The sequence below is a fragment of the Malaya genurostris genome, chromosome 1 (genome assembly GCF_030247185.1).
Source record: "Malaya genurostris strain Urasoe2022 chromosome 1, Malgen_1.1, whole genome shotgun sequence".
NCBI lineage: Eukaryota > Metazoa > Arthropoda > Insecta > Diptera > Culicidae > Malaya > Malaya genurostris.
In genome coordinates this window covers 49,370,651-49,396,596 of record NC_080570.1, presented here as the reverse complement: position 1 = coordinate 49,396,596, position 25,946 = coordinate 49,370,651, and the positions used below count along the sequence as shown (strand labels likewise).

At 40.0% G+C, this 25,946-nt stretch overlaps 1 protein-coding gene across 2 annotated transcripts in view; it reads left to right on the top strand.

Moving 5' to 3' along the window:
* LOC131439042 (protein hairless) overlaps positions 1–25,946 on the top strand; it is a 52,828-nt gene that overhangs the window by 18,636 nt on the left and 8,246 nt on the right. For both annotated transcript variants that reach the window (XM_058609578.1, XM_058609569.1), the window contains 2 exons: positions 20,831–20,977; positions 21,071–23,590. In XM_058609578.1, coding sequence (XP_058465561.1) covers positions 20,831–20,977; positions 21,071–23,590 — 2,667 coding nt within the window. The remainder of the gene's footprint in view (positions 1–20,830; positions 20,978–21,070; positions 23,591–25,946) is intronic.

Genomic DNA, 25,946 nt, shown 5'->3' with positions numbered 1-25,946 from the left:
TTAAATGGCAGTCACTTTTTTTTATACATAGTCTTTTAAAAGTTGGTACTTCATAAACGTCATATGGATTTGGACATGATAGCGCCATCTTTGTGTCAGTTACACTACTTATTGAGTGATGTGTTAAATTGGATGGTTAATTATTTATTGAGTAATTAAGTTCTAAGAGGTCATCCTAATAAGGGGTGTAATCGAGAAAAATAGCACACTCATATAACCTCACCAAAATTAAGCAGATTATCGAATTTTTAGAGAGAGAGAAAAACTCCTAATGAGTTATGATTAACAATGAAAAATACTAGCTTCAAATTACTTGATTTACTGAAATTTTCATTTTTACTCATGCGGTTCAAAAGCAACAGAAATTTTTCGGATTAGGTTGAGCTCTATCTGAGATACCTAGACCTCGCGTTACTCCGGAATTAGAAGTCGGATGGGGTCATTTCGGGACACGAGACTTTTCATTTGAACCTAAGTTTGTGAAAATCGGTCCAGCAGTCTCCGTGAAAATCGAGTACATATTTTTGTTACACATGCACGTTCACACATACACATACAGTCGCCGTAAATGTCTACTCTAAAATTAATGCTTTTCTGTCAAACTCTGGTGACCCACCAAAGGCATAGTTTGTTCATATCGTTCCGATTCGATGGTAGAAAATAGAAATTACACTGAATTTCGAGCCCATGTTACCTTCTTTACCGCCACAAGAACAGTAAGGCATCGACGGGCACCTCAGCGAATAATGCAATAATACGAAATATGAACAACGACCAGCAGCAGCGTAGAAGAGACCCAGCAAAAAAAAAGGTAGCGAATAGCGCAGTGCACGGATAATAGATATATAGTTGCCTGAGTGGATACGCGCAACGACGGGCACGAGCGCAAAATGTTTTGGTTCATAGAACACCACCTCGCAGCCTCCTCCTGTGGTGGCATGAAGCGGTTTCGAGAGGCTATACTCTAAAGCCAACCGTGGCCGGTGGTGTGCCACTGCGCCTCGCCTCCACTCGGTTCGGCGAGTTGGCCAAGGTAGCACCAACTTCAGCAGCACCAGCGAAAGTCCGTTGTCTTTTTATTCAGTCATGCTCTAAATAAATAATTATTTTCTTCCATTATTGCTACACTTGTTTTGCCCTCGCGCGTTCTTTTTGCTGCTCTTTGCTTTCCTTACTTCATCTCCCGGTTTCCTTGCTTCTGCTCTTCCGTTTTGCTCGTAGGTCCGAGAAGTTTTTTTTTTATTTTGGCTTCAACGCTCCCAGCGAACTCCAAGTGCCAAGGGGGAGACTTCTGCCCCAGACTCAACGTCCCGAGCCCGTTCCGATGATCTCTCTGGTCTGCGCTATTTCTCGTGGATTGCGCACACGTCAAACAATTTTCTCCGGTTTTGAATGCTGCAGCTAACTTCTGCTGGATGGGGTACGAAGCTCCAACTACGAAGACTTTAGCGTTGCGCCAACAAGAGAAGGGCTGAACGTTTTATGTGGTGAACTCGTGCCATGCTATCAGCAATGGTGCTGCTCTATTGCCAGTTACCAAGATTGACGAGCTAGCTAATAATAATGATGATGATGATGATTGGCGATTGAGAGACTGAGGTCTCTTCTCAGCAACGGTTTTTGTGTCCAACACTGAAACACAGCCGACATCGCTCACTCTAGCATCTGGACTTATTGAATTTTCAAAGTTGACGAACGGATTAACGGTTCCGTTGCAAGTAACACTTTAGGTGTCATATGAGATTTTACAAAAAAAAAGTTGATCTGCATTGGCTGTTTACTTTTTAATCTTACATGGTTGTAATATTTTCTTTGGTTTTGTAATGTTTGTGTAATAAAACAAAATTTTAAATATATTTCCCAGAGTTTTTGATGATGAGTCTTTGGGTGCAATCCTACGAGTGGCTGATGAGAGTGAGAATCAATTTACGTTTCATAAAACGTAATTAAATGTTTGGGCAAACGAACAAAACCGTTTAAGTCGAGTTCCACCGAAAATCGTAATGAGTTCCGAAAGAATCTCGAATTGCATTTAACTGGTAGTGTCGAAACAGACAATTAGTTTGTTTAAGTCTGCCAATTATTTTTTTTTTGAATTCTTCATGAACTGGGTGATTTCGTTCAAAACGAAGGCTGATAATTATCAAGATTAAAGTTAAATTAATTTTTCTCTGACTCAGGATTGGATTTCACTTACTGACAGTCTTTGGAGAGTTTTTTTTTGTTTTGATTATAGAGGTTTTAACCTTAAGGTCATTCGCCTCTTCGGGCCAGAAAAACTTTCTGACCCTATGTGCGGGGGTTGGGAATCGAACCCAGGCGGGCTGCGTGAAAGGCATCGACTTACCCATCACACTATACCCGTCCCCCAGTTTGGAGAGTTTCTAATCACGGAGACCATATCTTTCCGAAAACGCACACCTAGTAGTTTGTATGCATGATAAATGAAATTCTCTTAAGTACGAAAAAATTAATCCAAGTAGATATTTTTCAAATAACTAGTTGGATTCTTAGTGTAAGTAGGACCGTAGTACCAACCATGCAATGGCTCTGTAGGCTATGAATCGGCTGCGAAGTCTGTTGAAACAGAAGGTCAAAATTCACAAGAGGAATATAATTCCATGGCTTTGCGTTTTTAGTGTATGAAATATCGAATGATACAACGATGAACGTTTTTTCTAAACCTTTTTAAAATTATTATGTGTATTTCCGACATATGGGTTAACCCTGTCTATAACCATTCCAGCTTCTCCATTCATGTCGTGTATAAAAACCATTATTAAGATAATATATGCTATATTTATTCAATGTATTGGCTCAAAGAGAAGCCTTTTTTTCAAACCCAAACCTGGCCCGAACTCGAAAAAAGTCCAGAAACCCTACCAAATTTTTTAACCCGAACTCGACCCGTACCCGTTGAAAATTAAAAAATCGGTATCCAACGGGTCTCCAACCATCCAACCATCTCTATTTTGTGCCTACGCTTCAACGAGTTCGTCAAGTATTTTCACTTGTCCTCTAAGGTTTCACCTATTTCATGTTGTCCCTCGTGATCATTTACTTTTATAGTTTACTAATTGTAAGTTGTTAGATATTAGGTTTTATTCATTAGGATACATAAACATAAATAATCATGTCGCTATCCATTGGTTGTAAACCGAAAAATCAGTTCAGTATGGTAATGTTGTCGCGCCACCAACGAAATGACAAATACCCTACGTAAACTCATAGAGAATACGCTGTCAAAAAAGCAGTAAACAACCAATACATATTTCCTTGATGATTTTGCAGCTCGTTTTTTTTATCACAATGAAACTAGCCTGCAAGTTTTATCGAAAACGCGATCATTCCATTTTTCTTTAATAATCAAACTCAATCATAGAAAGACAAACGAAAACGCTATTAGTAATCACATAATTGAAATAATTCATATTATTTTACAAACATAAATGGAAATTCATGTGATAAAAACAAAATACAAACTAATTTGTATTGTTCTACATAAAAGACCTTCTGACGGTTTTTTATGCTCAGATCGCAGCATGCTGTGCGTTTGGCTGTCAGCTTTCGATTCTTTACTCGTTTGTGCGGTTGAAATTCTGCGTTTTCAAAATGTCGCGTATTGAAAAGGAAGTGGAAATTAAAGTTCTGGACACATTGCTAAGTGAGAAGGGTATTACTCTGCGAAAATTTTCGAAACGGTTTGAAATTCATCATGTCAGTGTTAAAAACATCATTAATAAGTTTGGGGAACATTATTCTTAGGATGAGCTACCAGGAAGAGGCAGAAAACCCGGTTCTTCCAACCCGAAACTAGACCAGAACAGACCGATACACTGAAGAAGAATGCAAATAGCATTCCGAAATACGTATCTGTATTATAACGTTTGATACACTTTCGGAAAAATAGTGACTGTGAAAATAGTGACTTTGTGAGTGTAATGACGTGATATTCCACTATGTTATATCACGTCAACGGTACAACAACAGTACTATTAGTGAAAACATTCTACTAACAGCTCAAACAGAAATTTAGAAACAGAAATTTAGTAGACCAGAAGGTTGTATCTCTAATCATGAAGAACAAATCAATGTCAATGCGTGATTTTGCCATAACAGCAGGAACGATTGTCGGAATGTTCCAGCGTATCAAGAGGCGAAATCACCTAAAGACTTAGACGAAGCAGAAAATCTCGGAACAAAGTGTAAAACAGAAGAAGCAAGCAGTAACAAGGGCCCGGGAATTGTATTCGCGTCTTTTGCAGGGTCCGGATGCATGCGTTTTGATGGACGATAAGACTTATGTGAAAGAGACCAGAAAAAAAATGTAAAAGAGACTCAAAAACCCTTCCAGGTCCACAATACTTTACTGTCGTCGTTGGGGAGGATGTGAACGATGCGGACAGGTCGATTCAAGTGGAAAAATTCGGTCGAAAGGTACCGATATGACAAGAAATATGTTCCTGTGGTTAAAAGACAACCATTTTTTACACTACCTGAACTATAAATGCAGAAAACTATCGACCTGATTGTCTCCAGAAAAGATTGCTGCCTTTATATAAGAAGCATAGTACACCTCCACTGTTTTGGCTGGATTTAGCGTCGGCTCACTATGCCAAAAAAACTCTCAATTGGCTTGCGGAAAAGGGTATACATTTCGTTGAGAAAAATATAAATCCTCCAAATTGGCCTCAGCTTCGACCCATCGAACGTTACTGGGCAATCGTGAAAAGGGCTTCAAGAAGACTGGTTAGACAGCTGGGAACATGAAGGAGTTCAAAAAAATTTTAGCTCAAGCGTCCAAAAAAATGCGATGAAACACTTGTCCGGAACTTGATGAAGAGCATTCGAACAAAAGTTCGAAAACTCGTGAAGGAATAACTTAAATTTCATCCGGTTTTCTTTGTGCTCAAGTTTAACACAAGTACAATAAAAGATCAATTTTTGGTTTGAATAAAATATCGTTTTTTATCATAATTTGAATGAAAAATTTGTGGATAGCTTATTTTCGATACACTCCTTAATCCGAGGTAGGTCAGAAAAATTTAATTGAGCAAAAGTAATAGTACAATGCATATTCAATTTTGCTCTGAGTGCAAGGCTGTGAATTTCGCAGTTGAAAATAATAACATGCACTGTGTTGAACATGAAAACGTTAAATACAACATACTAGTGTACGTGACTGACCATTCCTTGTAAGTTTGTATGTTCGATCTTCCTTTAGTTATCCACGAAGATTATGTTCGAATAGTCATGTCGCTGTACGGTAAGAAAACTATCCATCGAAAAGGAGGTGTGAAAGAATTTTTTTCTAACATTCTAAACAGTGGTCGTATGTTGCGGATGCACTTGCGGAAACCATTTCCTTCTTATGTCATTTTCGGTCAAAACAAAATGTACCCATCTAAATCGCTGGTCACTTACGACAATCAGCAGGCTACATATCAATATTGCCGGGAGACCCGTTCACAACAACAGCAACAGAATTTTTACTATCCCGACTCTTAACCAGAAAAATGAAGTAGAATCATCTAATTAGCCATCAAGTAAAACCAAACGGAAAAGTTTGATCAAAAAATCATTCGAATGCGAAGGTCGTTTTTTGTACTCAAATTCAGTTCACACATTTGATTTTAGTCTTACTTTCGAGGAAGGTCTAAGCAAAATTTCAAAACGTAAACCTAAAACCGTAAACCGAAAAAGACCTAAGCAAAACTTCAGAAACCGTGGCATTGTATTTTTATTTTATTTTCAAAATAAATTTGATTTTTTTCTTATATTATTTCGGCCCTATTTTATAAAAGTACACAAATTTGCAAATAAGAAAACGGTTTATAGAAAATTGGCTTAATTCAACCATTCCCGAGATACAGGTGCACCGCTCTGTTGACCAAGTATTACTATTCACACACAAGAAAACATGAAATAGAAACTCGTGACCACTTAGTTATTTTATCTTTTGGTGAAATTGAATTTACGATAAACTAAGTATATCAAAATATGCAATCTATAACCCTAACATGTTTTAATTTACTAGTAAAAAAGGCGGGTGGGTAATGTCAGAGACATAACTGGATGTCGTGAATACGAAAACAAATGACATGTTCCTTAACACTTCCGAATATCAATTAGTTGATCAATTGTATGAATTATGCAAGCATTCCCCTTTTTCACATTTTTCGCAAAAACAAAGAAGGCTTCACTTGATCTCGATTACTGTGAATTTCACACAGCGAAAAGTGCACAAATCTAACCAAATTGTTCTTGATTTGCACTAAACTGAGGATAATTACCTGAGATTTGCGAAAAACAAATCCTAATAGTTCTTTAAAAAAATTTTAGAGCCATTAGAACGGCTGATATTGTGTAATGCTCTCCACCGTTGTTTTTTCCCCAATGCTAATGACTGGCAGCTGTGACGTAATCGCTCTTGTCGAGAGCGTGCAGACGACACAAAACACATCTGCTCGCAGTGGCGATAGAATCCAAACTGATTCAATTTTTGTTAAGAGATTTCCTTTTATGTGATTTCGTTTGTAGCTTTTTCACTAATGGGCGGTCCTAACGGCTATTAAAATAGTCGCATACAGAATTTTTATGTCGATTATTTCATTTCGGATTTGCATAATTAATTGAAAGAAACTATCAATATGCTGTAGGGATTCGTTTCTAGCATTCACAAGGACCAAATTGAGGAACTCACTGCGATATTCACCACTTTTCGGAACATTTTTCCCGGACGATTTGTTGTACAGCAGCAGATATTTTGTTCTCTTCCTTAGAATGCGTTCTGATTGGCTGGTGTTGACATGGAGCAAATGAGACAGGTTTTTCAATAGTGTACTATTGAAATACTTCAATGCTTTTGCTATACACGTTTAAATTGAAAAATTTCGATTCTATTGGTAGTTAGATTATATAAATCCTTCCACAGATCACTGAGCTATGAGCTTTCAAAATACGAGAAAGGCAAACGCGCCTTATGAATTATCCTCTTTGATACTCGTTTATACCAAACATTTCAGAAAAGTTTTTTTTTTTTTTTGTTCGATTATAGAGGTTTTAACCTTAAGGTCATTCGCCTCTTCGGGCCAGAAAAATTTTCTGACCCTATGTGCGGGGTTCGGAATCGAATTATGTTAATTCATTAGATACAACAATAGATATTCACGATCAAAAACTTATCACTCTCTCAGAGGGTAAATTTTGAAAAGGCACCCCATAGTAAAGTTAGTCGTATTCACGACAAAAATCTCAAGCTTTTCTGAAAATACTATTTTGGACATTCTGTTTGTTATAACACATAGATCAATAAGTCCCGAGACTAACAATGGAAACATTTTTTTTGCAATTTTTTTTTATTCATTAACATAATCACCAATGGTTCCAACGTTTTTCCAATTTTTCAATACCATGTTTACAAAAAAAAATTTATCTTTCGCTTCAAAATAAGCTTCAGTTTCAGCGATGACCTCCTAATTTGAGCCAAATCTTTTTCCCTGGAGCATTTTTTTAAGATCAGCAAAGAGCCAGTAGTCACTGGGGGCTAAATCTGGCGAGTATGGGGCGTGGGGAAGCAGATCAAAGCCCAATTCGTTCAATTTCGCCATCGTTTTCATCGACTTGTGGCAGGGTGCATTGCAGCAATCGCGGCACCCACTTGGAAAAAATTTCATGCTCAATTTTTCATGAAGGATAGTGAATACACTTCCATATGATATCTGTGTCATCTCAGCAATCTCACGGAGCTTCACTTTACGATCTTTCATTATAATTTTTGTCACTTCCGGAGTCCGGATAACATTTTTCAATCCATAGTTTCGCTTGCACGGTGTTTTTTCTCATTAAAAAACAATGTTTTATCAAAACACGAAACTCGGTTTTTTCCATTTTTTGAACAAACTACAAAATGACTTTACTCCAACCTCGATAACTCAACTGTTTTTGGTCGGATCGACTTAAAATTTTGACCCGTTTTAAGCAAAGGTTAGTACTCTAGAAAGACGTGATTACTGGTTTACTACGAGCGCCATCTCTGCTTTTGTCTCGAGACTTATTGATCCATGTGTTACTGAGCGTCTATTTACTTCCACCTTCTCTTAGTTTCTGTTGCATCCCAGGTCTCCTTCTTCTATTTCTGTTCGACAATTGCCCAATATTGAGGGCAGTTGGATGGATTGATTATCTTTTTCCCACCCGTTGGTCCGATGTCACTGTAGCGATCCCCCCTGTAGTGATAGCTTGCCAAATCAGTCCAAAACTTTACAGGTCCACTGTAAGCTTTAATATACGGTAGAAAACCGGTTTTCAGGCATTCATTTTTCTTCATTTGGAAATCCTTAGTCTTGTAACAAAAATTTGTTTATTTTTCCCGCAGCTTCATATAAAACGCCAAATTATAAATTTGCTTGAGAATTTATCGGCAAAAACGATTTTGAACTTTCCAGGAACACCATCTCGATCAATGGCTTCATGAAACTATTTATTAGTTTTTAGTTGGTTTGACGTAGAGTCTTCATAACTAAGTTCAGTTTGTGCAATGACTACGTGGAAACATATATTGGAGAAGCCAAATTAATGAAAAACTTACCGAAAAGATGATTTTTTGGAAAAAGATTCGCTCAGAGACAGGACTCGAACCTGGGTTCTTATGCATTACGTGCATACGCGATACCATTTCGCCGCCATAAGCCTTGTGATAGACACAGACACCGGTCGTGAGACGGCCAGGATGTAGACCATGTTCGATGTACGTTCTATCATGCCTAGTCGTGTTTTAGAGCTGTGTCTATCACATGACAGCGCGTATGCACGGAACCTGCGAAGAACGCAGGTTCGGGTCCTGTCTCTGAGCGTATCTGTTTCCAAAAAATCATCTTCTCTGTAAGTTTTTCATTCATTTGGCTTCTCCAATATATGTTTCCACTCAGTCATTGCCAAACCTTAACGTAACTGTTCTCCGGGAAGCTGCCCGTTATCCATTTTTATGTTTCATTGTCCAAGAGGAAGCATATTATAGGGCAATGAGTATTAAAACTTTTAAACTGTCATACAAAATGATGCTAAATCGGAACGCACCGGTACGTGCTGGTACGGAATAAGAAGAAAACGCACCCGCCTAGCACACAGCGTGCTTTGTTCGATTTTGTATAGCGTGTATACTTAACTGTATATTAACTTGACATAACTGTTTACAAATTGAAAAGGTGATGGAAAGTTTTAGATTTTATTCAAGTTTAAAAAAAAATCAGAATCTTCTAGTGATGTGAGAAAGGCCACCTAGTTGACACATTTTGTTACAACAACTCGCGATAGTCGGCGACCAATTTCTGAAGTGAATCAGATTTTGTTGGTGAAGGTCCGAAACTTAAACCATGTTCTTAATGGAAACATAGCTTCAAATCTGAACTTTTTTTGGTCGTGATTTAATCTAAAATCTTGTATGAAATTCAGTCTAGAATTTGAAGTTCGTTGATTTGAGCCTTTTATGATTAGAAAATCGACTGAAAAATTCCACGACAGGGTTTGGACTATCGGGGATGATTGTGGTGCTACAAACGGCAGCCGTGAAATCGTTTGTCCAATTACTTGCACCATATTTTTTTTCTGCTGCTCCGGTGGTAAATAAATAGAAATAGGCACCAGTTGACTTCGGGTAGGTAGGTGAGGGTTTTCTATCTTTCTCGATAATTCCGATTGCTGATCGAAACAACTACAAAATAACATCGCGAAAAGGCAAAGATAAAACTATAATAATGAAGGAACTAAGGAAAATAGAGAGCACGAGGAAAACACTGCGCAAAGCAAAAAATAAAACTGAAAATTATTAAGTAGACTCTAAATATGATTATCCGTGGAATGGGGCGCGGTGGCAGTGGCTGTCGGTTGCAACCGGAGGTAGGAAAAAAGCCAGAGCACCTTCATGGTGCCTACGTAATGAAGGAAATACAGGCAATGCTGTAACCGTGAGGGGGGAGATGGCAGTGCTGGCGAGAGGAGAGGAGACCCACGAGAGAACGACGAACGCGACTGAGCTCTGTGCATATCTATGCTGTTTTTTAGATCACCCTCACACCAACTATTCCGCTGCTGGTTGTGATATGTTATGGGGGGGAAGCAACGATCAGAGCATTTACATAGGGGAAACTGAGGGTAGATACGGGGAGAGTGAGGGCGCGAGGGGAAATGTCGAATAGAGAGGTAGGAAGGTTCAAAGGCATATCGTGTAAGCGGGAAAGGCAAGTAATATGCGGTGTTGAATGAGTGTTGTTAAAGCGTGAAGAGTTAGGGTCGGCCATAGTCAACGAAACGGTGGTGATCGTGTGAATTATGTACTCGGTATCGTCATAGCCAGCAGTGAATTTTACCAACCGGGAGCGTAATTTATGGATGGCAACTGTTTGAAAAACTAGCGAGAGGTCTCAGAAAAGACTACCCACTGCCACCGAAACAGAGCATTTGAAGTAGCTGTGTACAAACCCGACCAAAGCGAAGATAGTAGAGAATCCAAGAGAAAGACGGAGAGCGACTCGACAAACAACGGTTGAGCGGTATAAGGTATGGCTAGTTGATGGCTGGGCTATGACGAAAGGGAAGGTAGTGTGGGATTGAGGTGAGTAAAAAGTAAAATTGTTGATGTTTTCATTACCCTTGGCGCGTGCTATTTGCTCGTTGAGACTGGCTTTGATATATACCAGCAATAGCAGCAACAGCAACAACAACAACAACCGAAGCTATTTAGTTGCGGGCTTCGGATGTTTTAGAGGGAGTCGTGGTGACATGGAAGTTTTAGCATAGGGACACATCGGTAGACTGTGCAATGACTGAACTGTGTTGATATGTGTAGTAATGTGGCGTGGCGCGAGCGCACCACTCAAGGGATTGACAGCCAAGTGACTTTCGGCTCCAAAAGGAGGGAGGGTGTGAGAGGCAGCGGGGGCGTAGAGATAGCGGGGGGCTAGGTTCAATTGTTAGTGAGTACAAACGACGAACGAAACCGGACGAGGAAGTTCAAGTCAAGTATCAGATGAACTTGGCTTAGGTTTGTTGTGAAAGCTCCACTGAAAGATCAGTTATAATACGAAAGAATTCAGAACAAGGGCTTACAGGAATTGGAAGAGAAACGAACCCGCTCCGTTGACTCGATGTAGGGTGGGAGTATTGAAATTGATGATGTGGGAATGTGAACGGAATTTTTCTCATACCATCTGATCTTTAGGGGCGAACGCACAGGATCCGGTGTAAGTTATTCAATGCAAATCTACCTTGTGGTACACAAAGACACCGTGACATTCCAGAAGTGGGAATTTCTTCGTCTAGACTATTGTCTAAGAATGATTTCATTGTTTCGACTTTTCCTGGGGTTGTTTAGCATGAAAAAAAAACCCGCTAATTCTTGCAACTAATTACCTTACTTTATAATGTAATAAGAAAAATATGTTTGTTTAGTAGACCAACGCACGTTGCTCTCATATGAATGCAGCTTAGATCCATGTCCTGTTGAAAAGTCAAGCTATTAATTCGATCTATTAATATATAGTCTGTAGCGAAAGAAACAAGTCACCGCTAGATCTAGGAAAGTCATGTTATTTCGCAAAATTCCCACACCGTAACAAAACATACTACTTTTCCTCAAACATTTACTGACATTAATTTCGTTCATTATCTTGTCTGTTTCGTTGTTTTCTTCTTCCTTCGTTTTACTGCTCTTCTGCCAGTTTTTATCATAAGCTCTTCAATCTCCATATTTGACCACACAGTTTTCTTATCCTTCTTCTTGGCTGTCTCCGTTTGTTATTTTTTTTCCTTTATCATCGACCGTCTCGGGCTCGTTGGACAGCGGGCACCTACCTCAATCGCATATGAACCACAGACATAACACCCATACACACAGGCAGCTGCTGTTATTTTTTTTGTTTTTTTTTTCATAGGCAATAATATCAACAGCAGCATCACCCTCGTTCGCTCGCTCACTGAATATCCCACTGAACCAAACCGAGCCAAACCAACACATAATAATGTTGGAACGTGCGCGCGGTCAATAAAAAGAGAGTGTAGCACGCAGTGCAGTGGGTAATGGCTTCAGCAGCCGCGGCTTACCCCACGGATTACCATCCTCAAGCTGGTTGTGTGAGGGCAGCTGCGAGAAATTGGGCAGAGAGAAAGAGTGAGAGAGTGAACAGAAAAAAAAACGCTGCCACCAAATAGGCAATAACTACCATAATCTGTACCGCGTGCCCTATCAATCCTTTCCAACGGGAGGGAGCTCCCAAAGTTGATCAATGGGTGTCGATCGATCGATGGATGGATCTCTTGAATGCTTCACTCCTACACCTCCAGGGTCTATCAACAAATCGATTGGATGCGAGGGATCAGTACTACTCGGACGGACTTTTGGGAAGCCGTACGAGCACACTTCTGTGTGTGCGGCGACACGATTCGAACCCAAACTTGCCATTGTATGCTAATTCCATCCCATACAGCTTGGTATAATTATTATCGCCGCCGGGTTAGATACCGAGCAAAGCTAGCCGTCGAAATGCTGACTGATTGACGGAGGGGTGAGCTGCAATCCAGGATGGGTAATGGCAGGATTTTTGAGCACGTATCTCGGTTTCGGTTTGTAGGCTTACTCTGGCTTACTGTGGCTAATTCGCATGGTACAACATCGTGTGTTTCGTGTTGTATCAAATGTACGATAAAAGTGAATTTGGTTTCTTATAGGTTTTCTGTATAATGCAAAACAGTTTTCGAGAAGTCACTTGAAATATTGACCAATAAAAGACGAAGAATTTTATTTATTGGAATATGAGTTAAAATTAAATTATTAAGATTTGAAATAGGGTTTCAGCCACAAGTGGTGACTTTTCAGCCCTATTATATAAATGATTTTGTTATTACCATTAAGACATCATTTACTTCCGCAATTCTGAGATTTTTGTGTAGGGAAAATCTTAAACCTACTTGTATTGTGTAATGGGGAAAAGGAACTTATATACAAACTTACTAACTAATACAGAGAGCGAATCGATTCAATTGAAGATTGCATCGATTTTTGTCGGAATTTGCTTATAATATTATGTGACATTATATCTAATGGTTCTATATTTGTGAGTCTGTGTAAGTCATTTGTACTTAACCAGGAAGGACGCTTCAAAATCATTTTCAGAAAACCAGATGATATCATCATTTTCGAGTTGAAAGTAATTTCATAATTATATTGATTTAAACTACTTACAGCAATAAATGCTGGAAGAACATAACACCCATATACCATACGACTCAGTTCGTCGAGATCAGCAAATGCGTGTGTGACAAATAATTTCACTCAATTTTTTTTTTGGGAAATGACTCAACCATTTTCTACAAACTCAGATTCATATGAAAAGTAGTATACTCCCAAATAAGGTTCCTGAATTACGTTTGGATCCGACTTCTGATCGCGGAACCACAGGATGATATGTGAAACGAAATTAAAATAATGCAATTCATTTTTCTCGTTGATGGCTGAACCGATTTAGATTCAAATGAAATCTAAGAATCATCTATGATTCAAATGGGAGGTCTTAAAATCCTATAAAACATCTTACTTTTTAGTCAGATCAGACTTCTGGTTTAGGAGATATATGGTGATTAGTATAAAAATTTCCATTTCACATAAATTAATCAGGTTTATCGGGTTTTCAGATTTGGATAGTCGATTACCAAATAAATTTATTTCAGTTTAGGCGTTATTCGTTGTTGGATTTGGAATGTACCCCCAAATTTCAATTCGCACTACAATTTCTCAAAGATTTCTACAGACTTCTCAGGTGAATTTAACTGATTTCGGCTACACCGATTTTAGAATTCCGGTTTCAGTATCGAATCGTTTCTCAAAGCTTCCTTGGGTTATGCTAATTCCTGAATACCGGCTCTGGAAGTACCATAAATAATGACGAAAAACTCTAAAGTGGAACTTACTTCGACATCTCATGGAATGTTCAAACGATTGTCACACGTTAAGATTTAAATTCGATACGATTTTCAGTTTCGGCATTACAGGGTAATAAGTGAACAAAATCTCAATTTGCCCAAACACCTAAGAATATCCATGCAAAAAACACATGCGGATTGATAAAAAAAGGTATCATCTCACTGCTAGGTGGATTAATCACGTTTTTTTAAAAAATTCCGGTTCTTTTTTTATCATGAGGTATATCAAAAATTCATTATTGAATCGCGTTTTTCTTGGATTAGTAACAATTTTTAGACCAAAACAAAGCTATCGACGTTTTGTTTTAATTTTCACATCTAATTTCTGATTATAATCGTAATTAGAAATCATAATTTAATATTTTCAAATGGTGCGCAAGCTGCGATCAAAAATAATGCGCTTTACGTAGCCATTTTGCTACACATTGAAAAATTAGGCCAGATAGAAATAGTAATACAATTAGTAGAACAGATAATATCGAAAAACTTGTAGAAAGAAACTAACCATTAGGAAATTGAAAAAAATTTTTGATTTGTTGCTAAAAGAAACAATTTTTTCAGTATCGAACCCGGTTTTCTGCTGCCACTATTTCTATAAAATGAATCGATGTGATAAGCCCATGTATAGTTAGTTTGACAATTTTTTTTTCTCTGTGTGTACAAGTGCGAGCGACGTTTATTGTTGTCGTGGGCAGAGATGCCAGATTCACAGGTTAGTTTGTGTTTCACAGATTTTCAATATGCTGCACGAATTTGCACAAACCGCACAAATTTCCGATAGCGATCACAAAATGGAAACCCAACTAACCAAAAATTCGAATAAAAGGGACTGATTTGTCTTAAGCAGCCTACGAAGTTCTACGAAGCATTCTAAGCAGCCCATTTTTAAAGTAAGTTCGCGCGACGCAACTGAACGAACATCTAAGCTAATTGTTCAGTTTCTAAGCACCGGGAACTTGTTCTGTACTTTCAAGTTGAAAGTGGATGTTTTAAGTATTTGCGAAACTTCTAGCTGCTCGAGAATAAGTCTCTAAAAGTCTTCAATTTTCTAGGGAAAACAGAATAATAATGTATTTCCGACAGGGCGCATGACAGTGCCCATATTTTTTTATGCACGAAAAATATCCCGTTTTGCTGTGCTTTTATGGAAAGAGGATATATATTTTGCACAGACTGATCATCCTTGATCATGAGCGAATGTTTTGTTTCGTGCAGCTGGTTGAAAATTACGCATTGGAAAATATTTCAATAAATATTTCAAAAAAATAATAGGAATGTGTGTCGGCATGAACTTTAATCGGAACGTTATGCGTAGGTTTAAAATGCAAATTAAAGCATTTATTTTTTTATTTTTTTCCTGAATATAGCATTAGTTTGATTGGTAAATTGTTCAGAATTTGTTCAAATGTGGGATACACATTTACACCGTGTAAAACGCTGTTTACCTATGAAAATCAGCTGGTTACATATCAGTTTTTTGAACAACCTGCACACTACGGTAAACCTTGCGTTGAAACAGCGAAAAGGACATCTTCAATCAAAGACAAGAACAACCGTTCAGTAAAGGGAACTAGTGAACCCAGTACTTCTGCTTAAAAAACGGCGTATCTACAGCAGCTAGAAACGAGGACAAGGCAGCGAATAACAAGGAAAACGAAAAGAAAACGGAAACCACTCACAACGAGATCCAACAGTAAAAATTATTTGTATTTAACAAAATCGGCCACGTATAGCTTTTACACGAGTAGGCCTGAATAAAAATTTTATTTGAAAAAAAATTATGGTCCCATACAAAACTCCTGAGTTTCATCCGGATCACACTTCCAAAATTTTGTTTTTAGGCTGTTCCAACTTGTAAGCCATATTTATTGCTGGCCATATGGAACCACCTTCGGCTATACCAGTCCTCAGAATTCGGTTTTGGTCGAACCGGAAGTAGTGGTCAAAAACTGCAAAACGAATCTCACTCACTTTTCGCCAAGATGGCAAAACCGATTTTCAGAAACTTCAATTCAAATGAAAAGCATTATGATTTCATACGAAAATCCTCAATTGGTTACGGATACTTCTTCCGGTTCTGGAACTACACGGTTTTTTTTTATTTTTATAGATTTTGCTAGTTTGCATCCAAATAAACTTCCTTGTTTCTATTCAATGGGGGTTGACAGTATGAGCCAACGAGGTAAACCTCAATCCTATGGGATACAGTCGGTGCCGCAGCCGAAAGGCCGCCGCCTTGGGGTAATGGTGTCGATGCACCATTGCCTACCGGCAAGGGTCAACCCGCCCGCAATTCCCATAGGATGTGCTCCTGTCATTTGCCCTAACCAGCCATCGGCTGGAGGGACCCAGGCCCCGTCAGCCTCCTCCAGGGTATTGGGAGGCCGATGTACCGGGGGCGACACGATCGTCGCCGTACATCGCAAAGGGGAACACGTTTGGCGGGAGGACCAGGCACGTGTGAGAGGTAGGGTGGGAGCCCTTCCTCCCCGTGCAGCCCGGCAGTGGTGCCCTCTGTGCTCTACTGTGAACAGCGGCTCTGTGTCTTCCTGCGCCTCTGCCTCCTCCTCACGAGGCAGAGCTGAGGGAAACCGCGTGTTGTAGTGAGCACAGTCACTCATTACCCCTGGTTGGTAAACGATTGGACAATGCGTAATTCAGGCCCCAATGTCGCTCTTAGCCTCTTGTCCAGTAACTCCTATCCCTACCTCCCCGCGGTGCCGACTGGGGTACGAGTAACCATAGGACCTTGGTCGTACGCAGACAGGGAAGGGGGTCCTCTTAGGAGGATGTCGGAGCGTCTGTACTCCATGTTAGGAGCGGCTTCAAACAGCGTCGCTTCTGGTATCCAGCGGCTGAGTATGAAATGCTGTATTCCGTCCAGCTATTATCCATGATGGCAATCCCACCAACGGGATTGTCTTAGTGCTGGTTGAGACGGTAAACAGAGCAAGCACGATGATCCTCCGGCGAGACAGGGGGTTGGCGCAGGCCTAATAAGCCACCCGTAAAATATACATTGCCTTTAATACAGAAGAGAATACGACCCGGAACAATAGGCATAGACCCACGCGACGAAATAAGGACTACGACTGGAAACTTGGAACATGGAACTGCAAGTCGCTAGGTTTCGCAGGCTGCGACAGGATAATATACGACGAACTGAATCCTCACTATGGCGCAAAGTGGGATACTTCATGAAATTTCATGATTCATTAATAAATATTTATGAATATTTATAATGCCAATATTCCGTAAACAATTGATGGTTAGGAAATTATTAGTTTTAGTTTTTGACACCACGATACAAAACCTAATCAAATATTTGGAAATCTTGAAGAATCCTATTCAAGTAATAAGGCATGTTACAAAGTATTTAAAACAACCCAAATAGAGGAAGTAATAAATTTAAGTACAGTCTGTGATTGACATTTAAACTATCAAGACTGTTCATCTATTATATTGAACCAACTGAATATTTACGCAGAGCTCCATCAGGGTTTGCACTAAAATGAGTTCCAAATCCAAATCTGCAAACCCGATAAACCTGATTAATTTATGTGAAATAGACATTTTTATACTAATCACTCTGTATCCCCTAAACTGGAAGTTGGATCTGACTGAAAAGTAAGATGTTTTATAGGATTTTAAGACCTCTCATTTGAATCATAGATGGTTCTTAGATTTCATTTGAATCTTAGATCGGTTCAGCCATCTACGAGAAAAATGAGTTGCATTATTTTAATTTCGTTTCACATATCATCCTGTGGTTCCGCAATCAGAAGTCGGATCCAAACGTAATTCAGGAACCTTGTTTGGGAGTATACGACTTTTCATATGAATCTGAGTTTGTAGAAAACGGTTCACACACGTATTTGCTGATCTCGACGAACTGATTCGAATGGTATTTGGGTGTTATGTTCTTCCAGCATTTATTGTTTTGAATAGTTTAAATAAATATAATTGTGGAATTTCTTTCAACTTGAAAATGCTGCCATCATCTGGTTTACATGTCATATTCGAACGATTATGTTGCCAAAAATGATCCATGCTAAAATTGGTCCGAGGCAAAAAGTCATGAAAAAGATACTGTACACAGTCTTTTTGGTACTTAGAAACAATTGTATGTTGCAGTGTAAAAATCGTGTTTCATGTTGCTCCCAAGCATTGCTTTGTCATACATCGCTCAAAACTCCTACTGCTGGAATAGGGAGAAAAGTCGCTTACACTAAAATATCGATATTTCCATTAAAATGGACAGATTTTAACAATCTATGGCTTGTTGGAAAGCTATTACCGTGCGGAATCTAAGTCTAAAAACATATCCTGTTTTCAAGGTCAATTGTGACAGATATTGTCAAAAAACTGATATGTTCTGACATAAATCTTTGTATAACTCAAAAAGTAAACATCCTATCTCAAAACCATTCAATAGCGTTTAGGGTGACGGGAAGACCTTTCATTTGCGACTAGTTGGATCAAAATCGGTCCTGCCATCTCTGAGATTTCGACATCTTTGTTGACAACACACAGACATACAGACCCACTCACATACACACACGGACATTTGCTCAGTTCGTCGAGCTGAATCGATTGGCATATGACACTCGGTCCTCCGGGCCTCGGAAAATTTCTCTAAAGTTTGAGAGATTTCTATATCTATTATTTATACTTAAAGGTAAAAAAGTCTGTTTACAAACAGTACCACTGAATTGTCAACATGTATTCATCCGATTGAGGTTAGCAGTTACTGTAAAAAACCAAATTGTGTTCCTTGACATTCATAGAAAAAAAAATCATTGATTAGGTATTGCACGAACAAAACTCACTGAATGAACATCATTTGACATCTGACGGTGGTTTGTTTGCATATTCTTTCTAATTTGAATACATGTTAATTAGGTCTTACACGAACATGACATAATCTCACTAAATGAGCTTTTTTTGACAGCCGCCGATGGTTTGTTTACAGTTTAAAAGTTCATCGGATGTCCATCGTTTGAATTTAAAAATTGCAAGTCGCCTCACACTAAACAGATTTATACAAATATCGCTCCTTGATGCTGGAAACGCAATCTTTTTAGTTCTTTTCACTGTGGAACACGTTTTTAACAGGCACCTTTACGTCATTTTTTCAATTTTTAATCTGTAGTCGCAAAACAAAACAAACTACCGGCAGCTGTCACAGATGAACTTGATTCATCGGCAGTTCATTTGTGTCGTCATCGTGCAAAACCTAATTTTTAAATTCAAATGATGAACCTCTGATGAACTTTTAAACTGTAAACAAACCATCGGCGGCTGTCAAAAAAAGTTCATTTTGTGAGGTTATGTCATGTTCGTGTAAAACCTAATTAGGTTTTTTTATCGTGACGTCTCAAATGAACAAACATTCATACTTGACATTCCTCAAATGGATTCAACTTCGTTCTTAGAAAAAAAACCTCTCTAGTACACGGTGAAGTTACAGAATGTTTCTTTCGAATACCCCGAGTATACGAAAATCTGCTTCCTTCGACGTCTTTCTTCATGATTGCACAAGGAAACATCTAGATTTGTAACAAGATTAGTAATTTAATCACATTGAAGTTTCTTTTTTCGGTATTCTGATTGTTCTGATATTTGCAAATTTCAAACCAAGATTCCATTGAAAACGAAAACCAAGAAATAATTATCCCCGCAGATTACCGGCTTCATGAGGCTGAATAGCAATATTTGTGTTGTTAACCATGAACATGTTTGTATGTAACACTGCATAAACCTCCAACTATAACTCTGAATAGCATTGCATGGGCCCATGTTATAAGCAAAGCACTATTTTTTTTGCTTCATACTCGTTAATAAACGTCGGCATTAACCATTGTTTCTGACTGTTTACGATAGGAAATGGATCAAATTTATTGGTATGTGTGGGGCTTTGCAGTATGGTGCAAAGAATCGACCAATTTTCCGGTTCAAGCTTTTTACATGCTAAGACGAATCACTTCGCGTGCCTTATACCATTGTATTATGGAATTTTTCACGCATTGGTTCATACGAACAGACAATTACAAAAAAAAATGGATTCAAAATTGTTGCGCTAGAAAACTTTGGAGTCTGGCCGATAAAGAGAGCCCTAATAAAGTTGGTGTCAACCAAAACGAATGCGTCCTCGTGTGAAGCGACACTCAGCTTTTCGCTTCGCCGGAAAACTATTCGTTTCTGCATAAACTGTGGTACCCTGTATCGTGTGGATATTCATTTCTCAATGAAATGTTTGCTCGTCGACCAGAAAAAGGGGCACTCATGCGGAAATGTCTGAATGTACTGTGTTGGGTATGACGGGGTACAACATCGAAAGGTTGCTGTTACTACGAAGCTATGGTGCACTGAGCACATCCCATATGTTGGAAACACAGTACCAAAGGGGTGGTGGTGGTGGAAACGATTGCACTGTACTTCAACATAAACCTTGGATAGAGCGAGAAAGAGTGGCCTGCTGTCGCTACGCGCATATACTGCACGGCAGTATTAACATATTAAAACGGTGACACGTGCTACCGTCTCCTCCGCCGCTGTTCCCCTATCTTACTGATTCTATATGTCCGCTTCGCTTTGGTTTGGCCGGTGAATGATGGGAAAAGTTTGCTTGCTGTGAGAATATTTGTGTTTCTAATATGGCAATCGAGTAAACGAACAGTAAATTTATTGTAGCATCAGGGTTTCCGTTAATTTTCTAGTGAACTTTACAAGTACATGAATAACTTATGATAGTCGATATGAAACGAAACCTTCGTCATCATAAGCTAAAGATATGAACGTCTATGAAAATCTGATCATTAATTCCCTTCTTATTCTCCATTTTATTCTCTTCTAGATGGTAAATTCATCCTGGAGCTGGCACGTGCTCGCGAAGGTGAAAAAACCAGCTGGATCTCGGTTCCTCGCAAAACGTTCTGGCCACCGACGGTTAGCTCTACCAGTGCCAACTTTCACAAGCACGAAAGCTCGACCTCACTCAGCTGTAAGTTGTTATGATGCGCTGCTGCTTGCCGCCACCATCAGCTTTTGATTAATTGGTTGGTAATTCTAATAACTCTGTTTTGTTTGTTTCCAGTTTCCGACGATAACAGTTCGGTTCAGTCGTCGCCTTGGCAGCGGGATCATTGCTGGAAGCAGCCGAATCCGCGATCGAACATTTCCAAGGAAATGACACTGTACTATCACCGACCGAGCTGCGTTCGTTTCAAACTTTCGCCGGATGTGTTGAAACGTTTGCGACTGAAGCGACGGAGACCGTACGAGCAGTCAATGGGAGGCGGCGGTGTCGGCGGCACAGTTGCCCTGAACTATGAGATTATTAGGCATAGACAATTGCCTTCGGAAACGGAGGACGACGCGATGGATCTGAAGGTTAATGGCAAAACCACCGAGACGACAAGTGATGAGGATGAGAATAAAAGTCGAACCAATGCAGGCACTGGAACAGGTGCACAGAATGGAACGAAAGATTTCAAAATTAGGAGCTTTAGAGGTACGTTAAAACGAAGAAAAGAATTGGATTCAATCGTGCAACAGCTGAAGGCACGCGGGACTACAAATGCAAATAACACTACACGAATCGCATCCACTGGTATGCGATCCGTGTTTAACTCGTCGCACCAACAGCACGTTTCTCCCCGGAAAAGAATACTCAGAGAGCTTGAGAAGGTCTCCTTGGAGGACAGCAGTACTATGAAACGATCTCGTCCTAAGCCAGGTAGTAATAGCACTGTGATCACGGCAACGACCGCGACACCACTCATTCCAGTGACCAGTAATGGATCTGGGAGCTGTGGCAGCAGTAACGGTAGCAACAACAGCAGTAGTAATAACAGTAGTAATAGCAACGGTAAACTAACGAACGGGATATCGGCAATGTCGGCAACAGAAGCACGAACACCAATCATTCCGACGACACCGGTTTCGCGACCTATTAGTAGCTACAGTATAACCTCGCTACTAGGGCACAACTCGTCCAGTGAAAGCAGTAGCGGACGTTCCAAGCAAGAAACAAACACCACAACTAGTCATCATCCGTACCAACAACTCCATCCGCATTCTTCCCATTATCAGTATCCCGTAAAGGACGTTGTAACCTCACCGAAGTCTCCCTCCGATGCACATGTAAATCAGAGGTATTTTGGCAAGAAAAGATCACCGAGTTATGGCACACAGAACGCTGCATCGGCAGCTTCTCCGAGCTCTGCCACGGAATTCGGGTCGGGCTACGGAATGGTTCGATCGCCAGATCTCAGTCCTAGCCCTGAACATCAAAACCATAGCTTCACGCGTTATCGCCAGCATCCGTACAGTATCCACCCGACTGTCTCTTCTCCCAGTAGCTATTCAACTATGTCACGATGCTCGCCATCGCCGAGCACAAATGATTCGGTCAGCTCGCCATACAGTGGAAAGTATCGATCGGCTTACATTGCATCCAGTGGTTCCCCTCCTTCCTCAGTGTCCAATGCTACCACGGTTCACTCTCCACAGCACTATTCGAGACATTCGCCTTTAAACTTTGCTCGATCGCCACCGCCGTCACATCAAGCGAACTACCCAGCTGCCAACAGCTTGCGAAACACCGGAAAAGATCCATCATCTCCTCGAGCATCCCCTAATGCGGAGTCGGTACGAATACCTGCGACAACTCCTACTTCTTCCAACTCCACATCATCAAGTATTCGAACTGTGCCAAAGAAAACGGCAGCACTGCGACAACAATTTGGCTCCCCATCTTCTTCGCCATCTACCGTAGATCCAGCGAAGCGAGAGCGTTCGAATTCTAACGCATCTTCAACATCCTCTGAAGTTAGCCGGGCAGCTCATTTCAAGAAAGAACTAGACTATACGGATCGGTCATCGGGATCCGATGCTGTCGATGGACATTATCCTCCCACGTCTGCTGTTTCCCAAATGAATCCAGTGATTCGGCCAAACACAGTGATCGCATCTCCCACCCCACACCATCCGGTACCGAGCCCATATTACATGTACCCACCACAAATCGCCGCATCTTTAATTGCGGCCCAGCAGTCCAGTGCTGTACCGTTTTTACCGGGTTCGCCGCTTACATCGTACTATCACATGTACAACCAGGCAGTGGCCGCCTACCGTAATCCACTCTGGATGCACTATCAGGGACTCTCACCACATGCCGCAGCCGCCGCGGTAGCAGCGGCATCGGTATCACCGCCTAGTGTTGCACCCTCTCAATTATTACCGACTTCCCCAGCTAGCACCGGTAATCGAGACGCACAACTACGAGATTCCAGTCGAATACATTCCGCCGCAATCAATAACAACAATAACAATAACAGTAATAGTAGTACCAGCAACTCCTCTCCATCGCCATCGGCTTCCGCGTTGAACTACAGTGCTGCTGTGCTCGCATCATCCCACCACGCCACTTCTCAGATTCATCATCCTCAACCGCACCACCTGCAGCATGGACATCATCCTAGACTTTCGCCGGCGTCGCCCTGGAGGGTACCTCCATCTACGGCATCGTCGTCCTCACATGACCTAACCGTTGGGACGACTACCGCCTCATCATCTAGCTCGTCGCTCAGTATGAAAGAGGATTCCGGGGCAGGTAAGTGATAATGTTTGATTTATTATTTTTTCGAAAACAGCAATTGTTCTCGGTACGTGTCACTAATTAGAGTCTATAAGCGTTGTTGAACGGAAGTACAATTGTCTCTTTGAGAGACTACAAATAGATAACACCAAGACATGATCATTGTTTGGACGGCGTGTATAGTGCAATTGGTGAGACGAGCACACTCAGGATCAGGGCTGGCAATAATAAACTCCGTACTTCATCATCACCGAGTTCAGCTCACCTGCAAATCGGTTTCAGAAGCATCGCTGAGCGAGTTGAGTAACTGGGTAACCATTTATGTAGAGAAAACATCGTCTTTACATCGTAGTGTCACGCAATCAGCAGATGAGCGCTGAGTGCACATCAAATATTAGAACCTACTGAGAGACGATTTGTGAGTTGTGATTTTATGTGTTTGTACATCAACACATTGAATCAAATTCTTATGACACTGTATTCCCCATCCACCAGAGTTGCCATTCTCAAGACATGTTCTCGTATGCTGGAAAACGCATTCGGTTCAGTAGCCAGTTGTGTTTAGCTCGAGACATGAAATTCAATCGCTACAGTACACCACGCTATAGTTCGACTTTTGTTTTCGTACATTAATGTTCGTGTTCGTTTCGAGTTCCAGTAAAAACAAACCGAAAATCTGGGTTGTGTTGGCAGCTCTGTGGTTTAAGCATACACTTACCGGTGTAGCTCGGTACGGTGATGCCAAACTCAGTACTCACTTTTCAAAACTAGGAATGAGAGTTAAATGCTATGAAACCAAAACAGAACCATCATAATTTGATGTCAGCGGTGCTCTGTATTGGTGAGTGTGTTTGTTTAGATCAGCGATGAGTTTCATATCTACCATCATTTTACGGATTGCATCGTAAATCATGAGGTGAGCTGATGAATAGAAAAAAAATCAAATCTTATGAGCGAGTGTTTGCCACCCTTGCTGAGGATGCGTTGATTCTCTGCTAACATTAGGTTTTTTATCGTGACGACACAAATGAACAAGTATTTATCCTTGACAGTTCAGCGGTACTGTTTACAAACAAGCTTAAACAAAAATCGAAGAGCACATCTAAAACAATCATCTTTACACTTTGCAACTAGTCACTTTTATTTAATAAATATCAAAAACGAACCGTATTCAATCGTGAACAAATGTTTTAAAACTTTATTTAGGCGTTACGGACCGTAAATGGTCTGATCCAATTTGTCAATAAACAAACAAAAGAAAATTCTGTTTACAAACAATACTGCTGAACTGTCAAAATGTGTTCATCCGATTGAGGTTAGCAGTGACGGTAAAAAACCTAATATTTCAACACTCGCGGTCATAACAAAAAAAAACCTATCGTTTTGAAGATGGTCAATTTCGTGCGATGGCGGACTTTTCTGGATCGAAGGGTTTTCTACGTCCGAAAGTAAATTTATAGCCAGTCCGAGACCTATGTATGTTCTTATCATCATCTCAAAGCTATATACTTCTATGTCAACCTCATCAGTGAAACCAAAATCATACCACTCGTGTCTTTTCTCGCTCTTCTATTTAAATGCTGCTTTGAAGTCCACAAATAGGTGATGCGTAGTTACGTTGAATTCGTGACACTTCTGTGACAATCATCAAATCCCAAACATATGAACCTCATGCTCCCGTAAATCCCGCTTGATAGACGAAGGCAAATGATTTGAGAGAGAATCTTATAGGCAGAAATGATATAGAATTGCAGGAAACCCGACTTTTTATCGAAGCCCTGGAGACCCTTCATCCGCAGAGTGGTATAAAGTTAACTGTATGATAGTAAATCCCGACAAGTGCTCGATTCTCACTTCATATATTTTGACCCACCTAACAAACTTTATGGATTTAACCGTTGTTAAGTAACCCATGTGGAATCAATTTGAAACTAATCACATCAAATTACCTATTGCGGAAGAGATTTTCAAAGATATTACAACATTTGGTGAATATTTTCACAAAGTGGGCCAAAATAAAATCAATCCTAAAGTGGGCCAAAATACCTCTGTCACCCTATTAATCGTACTCGACACACTACAAGTGCAACCGGAATTATCACGTACTCTAATAATAGCAGATATCTTCAACGATAGGATTGACTGTACCGCTTTGCTTAACGAAGTATCCATGTATCATCTGGATATGATTTTTATCTGTCAACAAGCAGAATACGTAAAAATTTTATGAATATTATTTGTAATTATCGTTAATATCAAATGGTGTCTGTTGATCGATTGTGAAGTATAAGGTGTTTTTGATTGAAAAATCTACTAATGAAATGGTTTGATAAGCATTATGCAGGCACTGCTCCAGGAATACCAACAATCA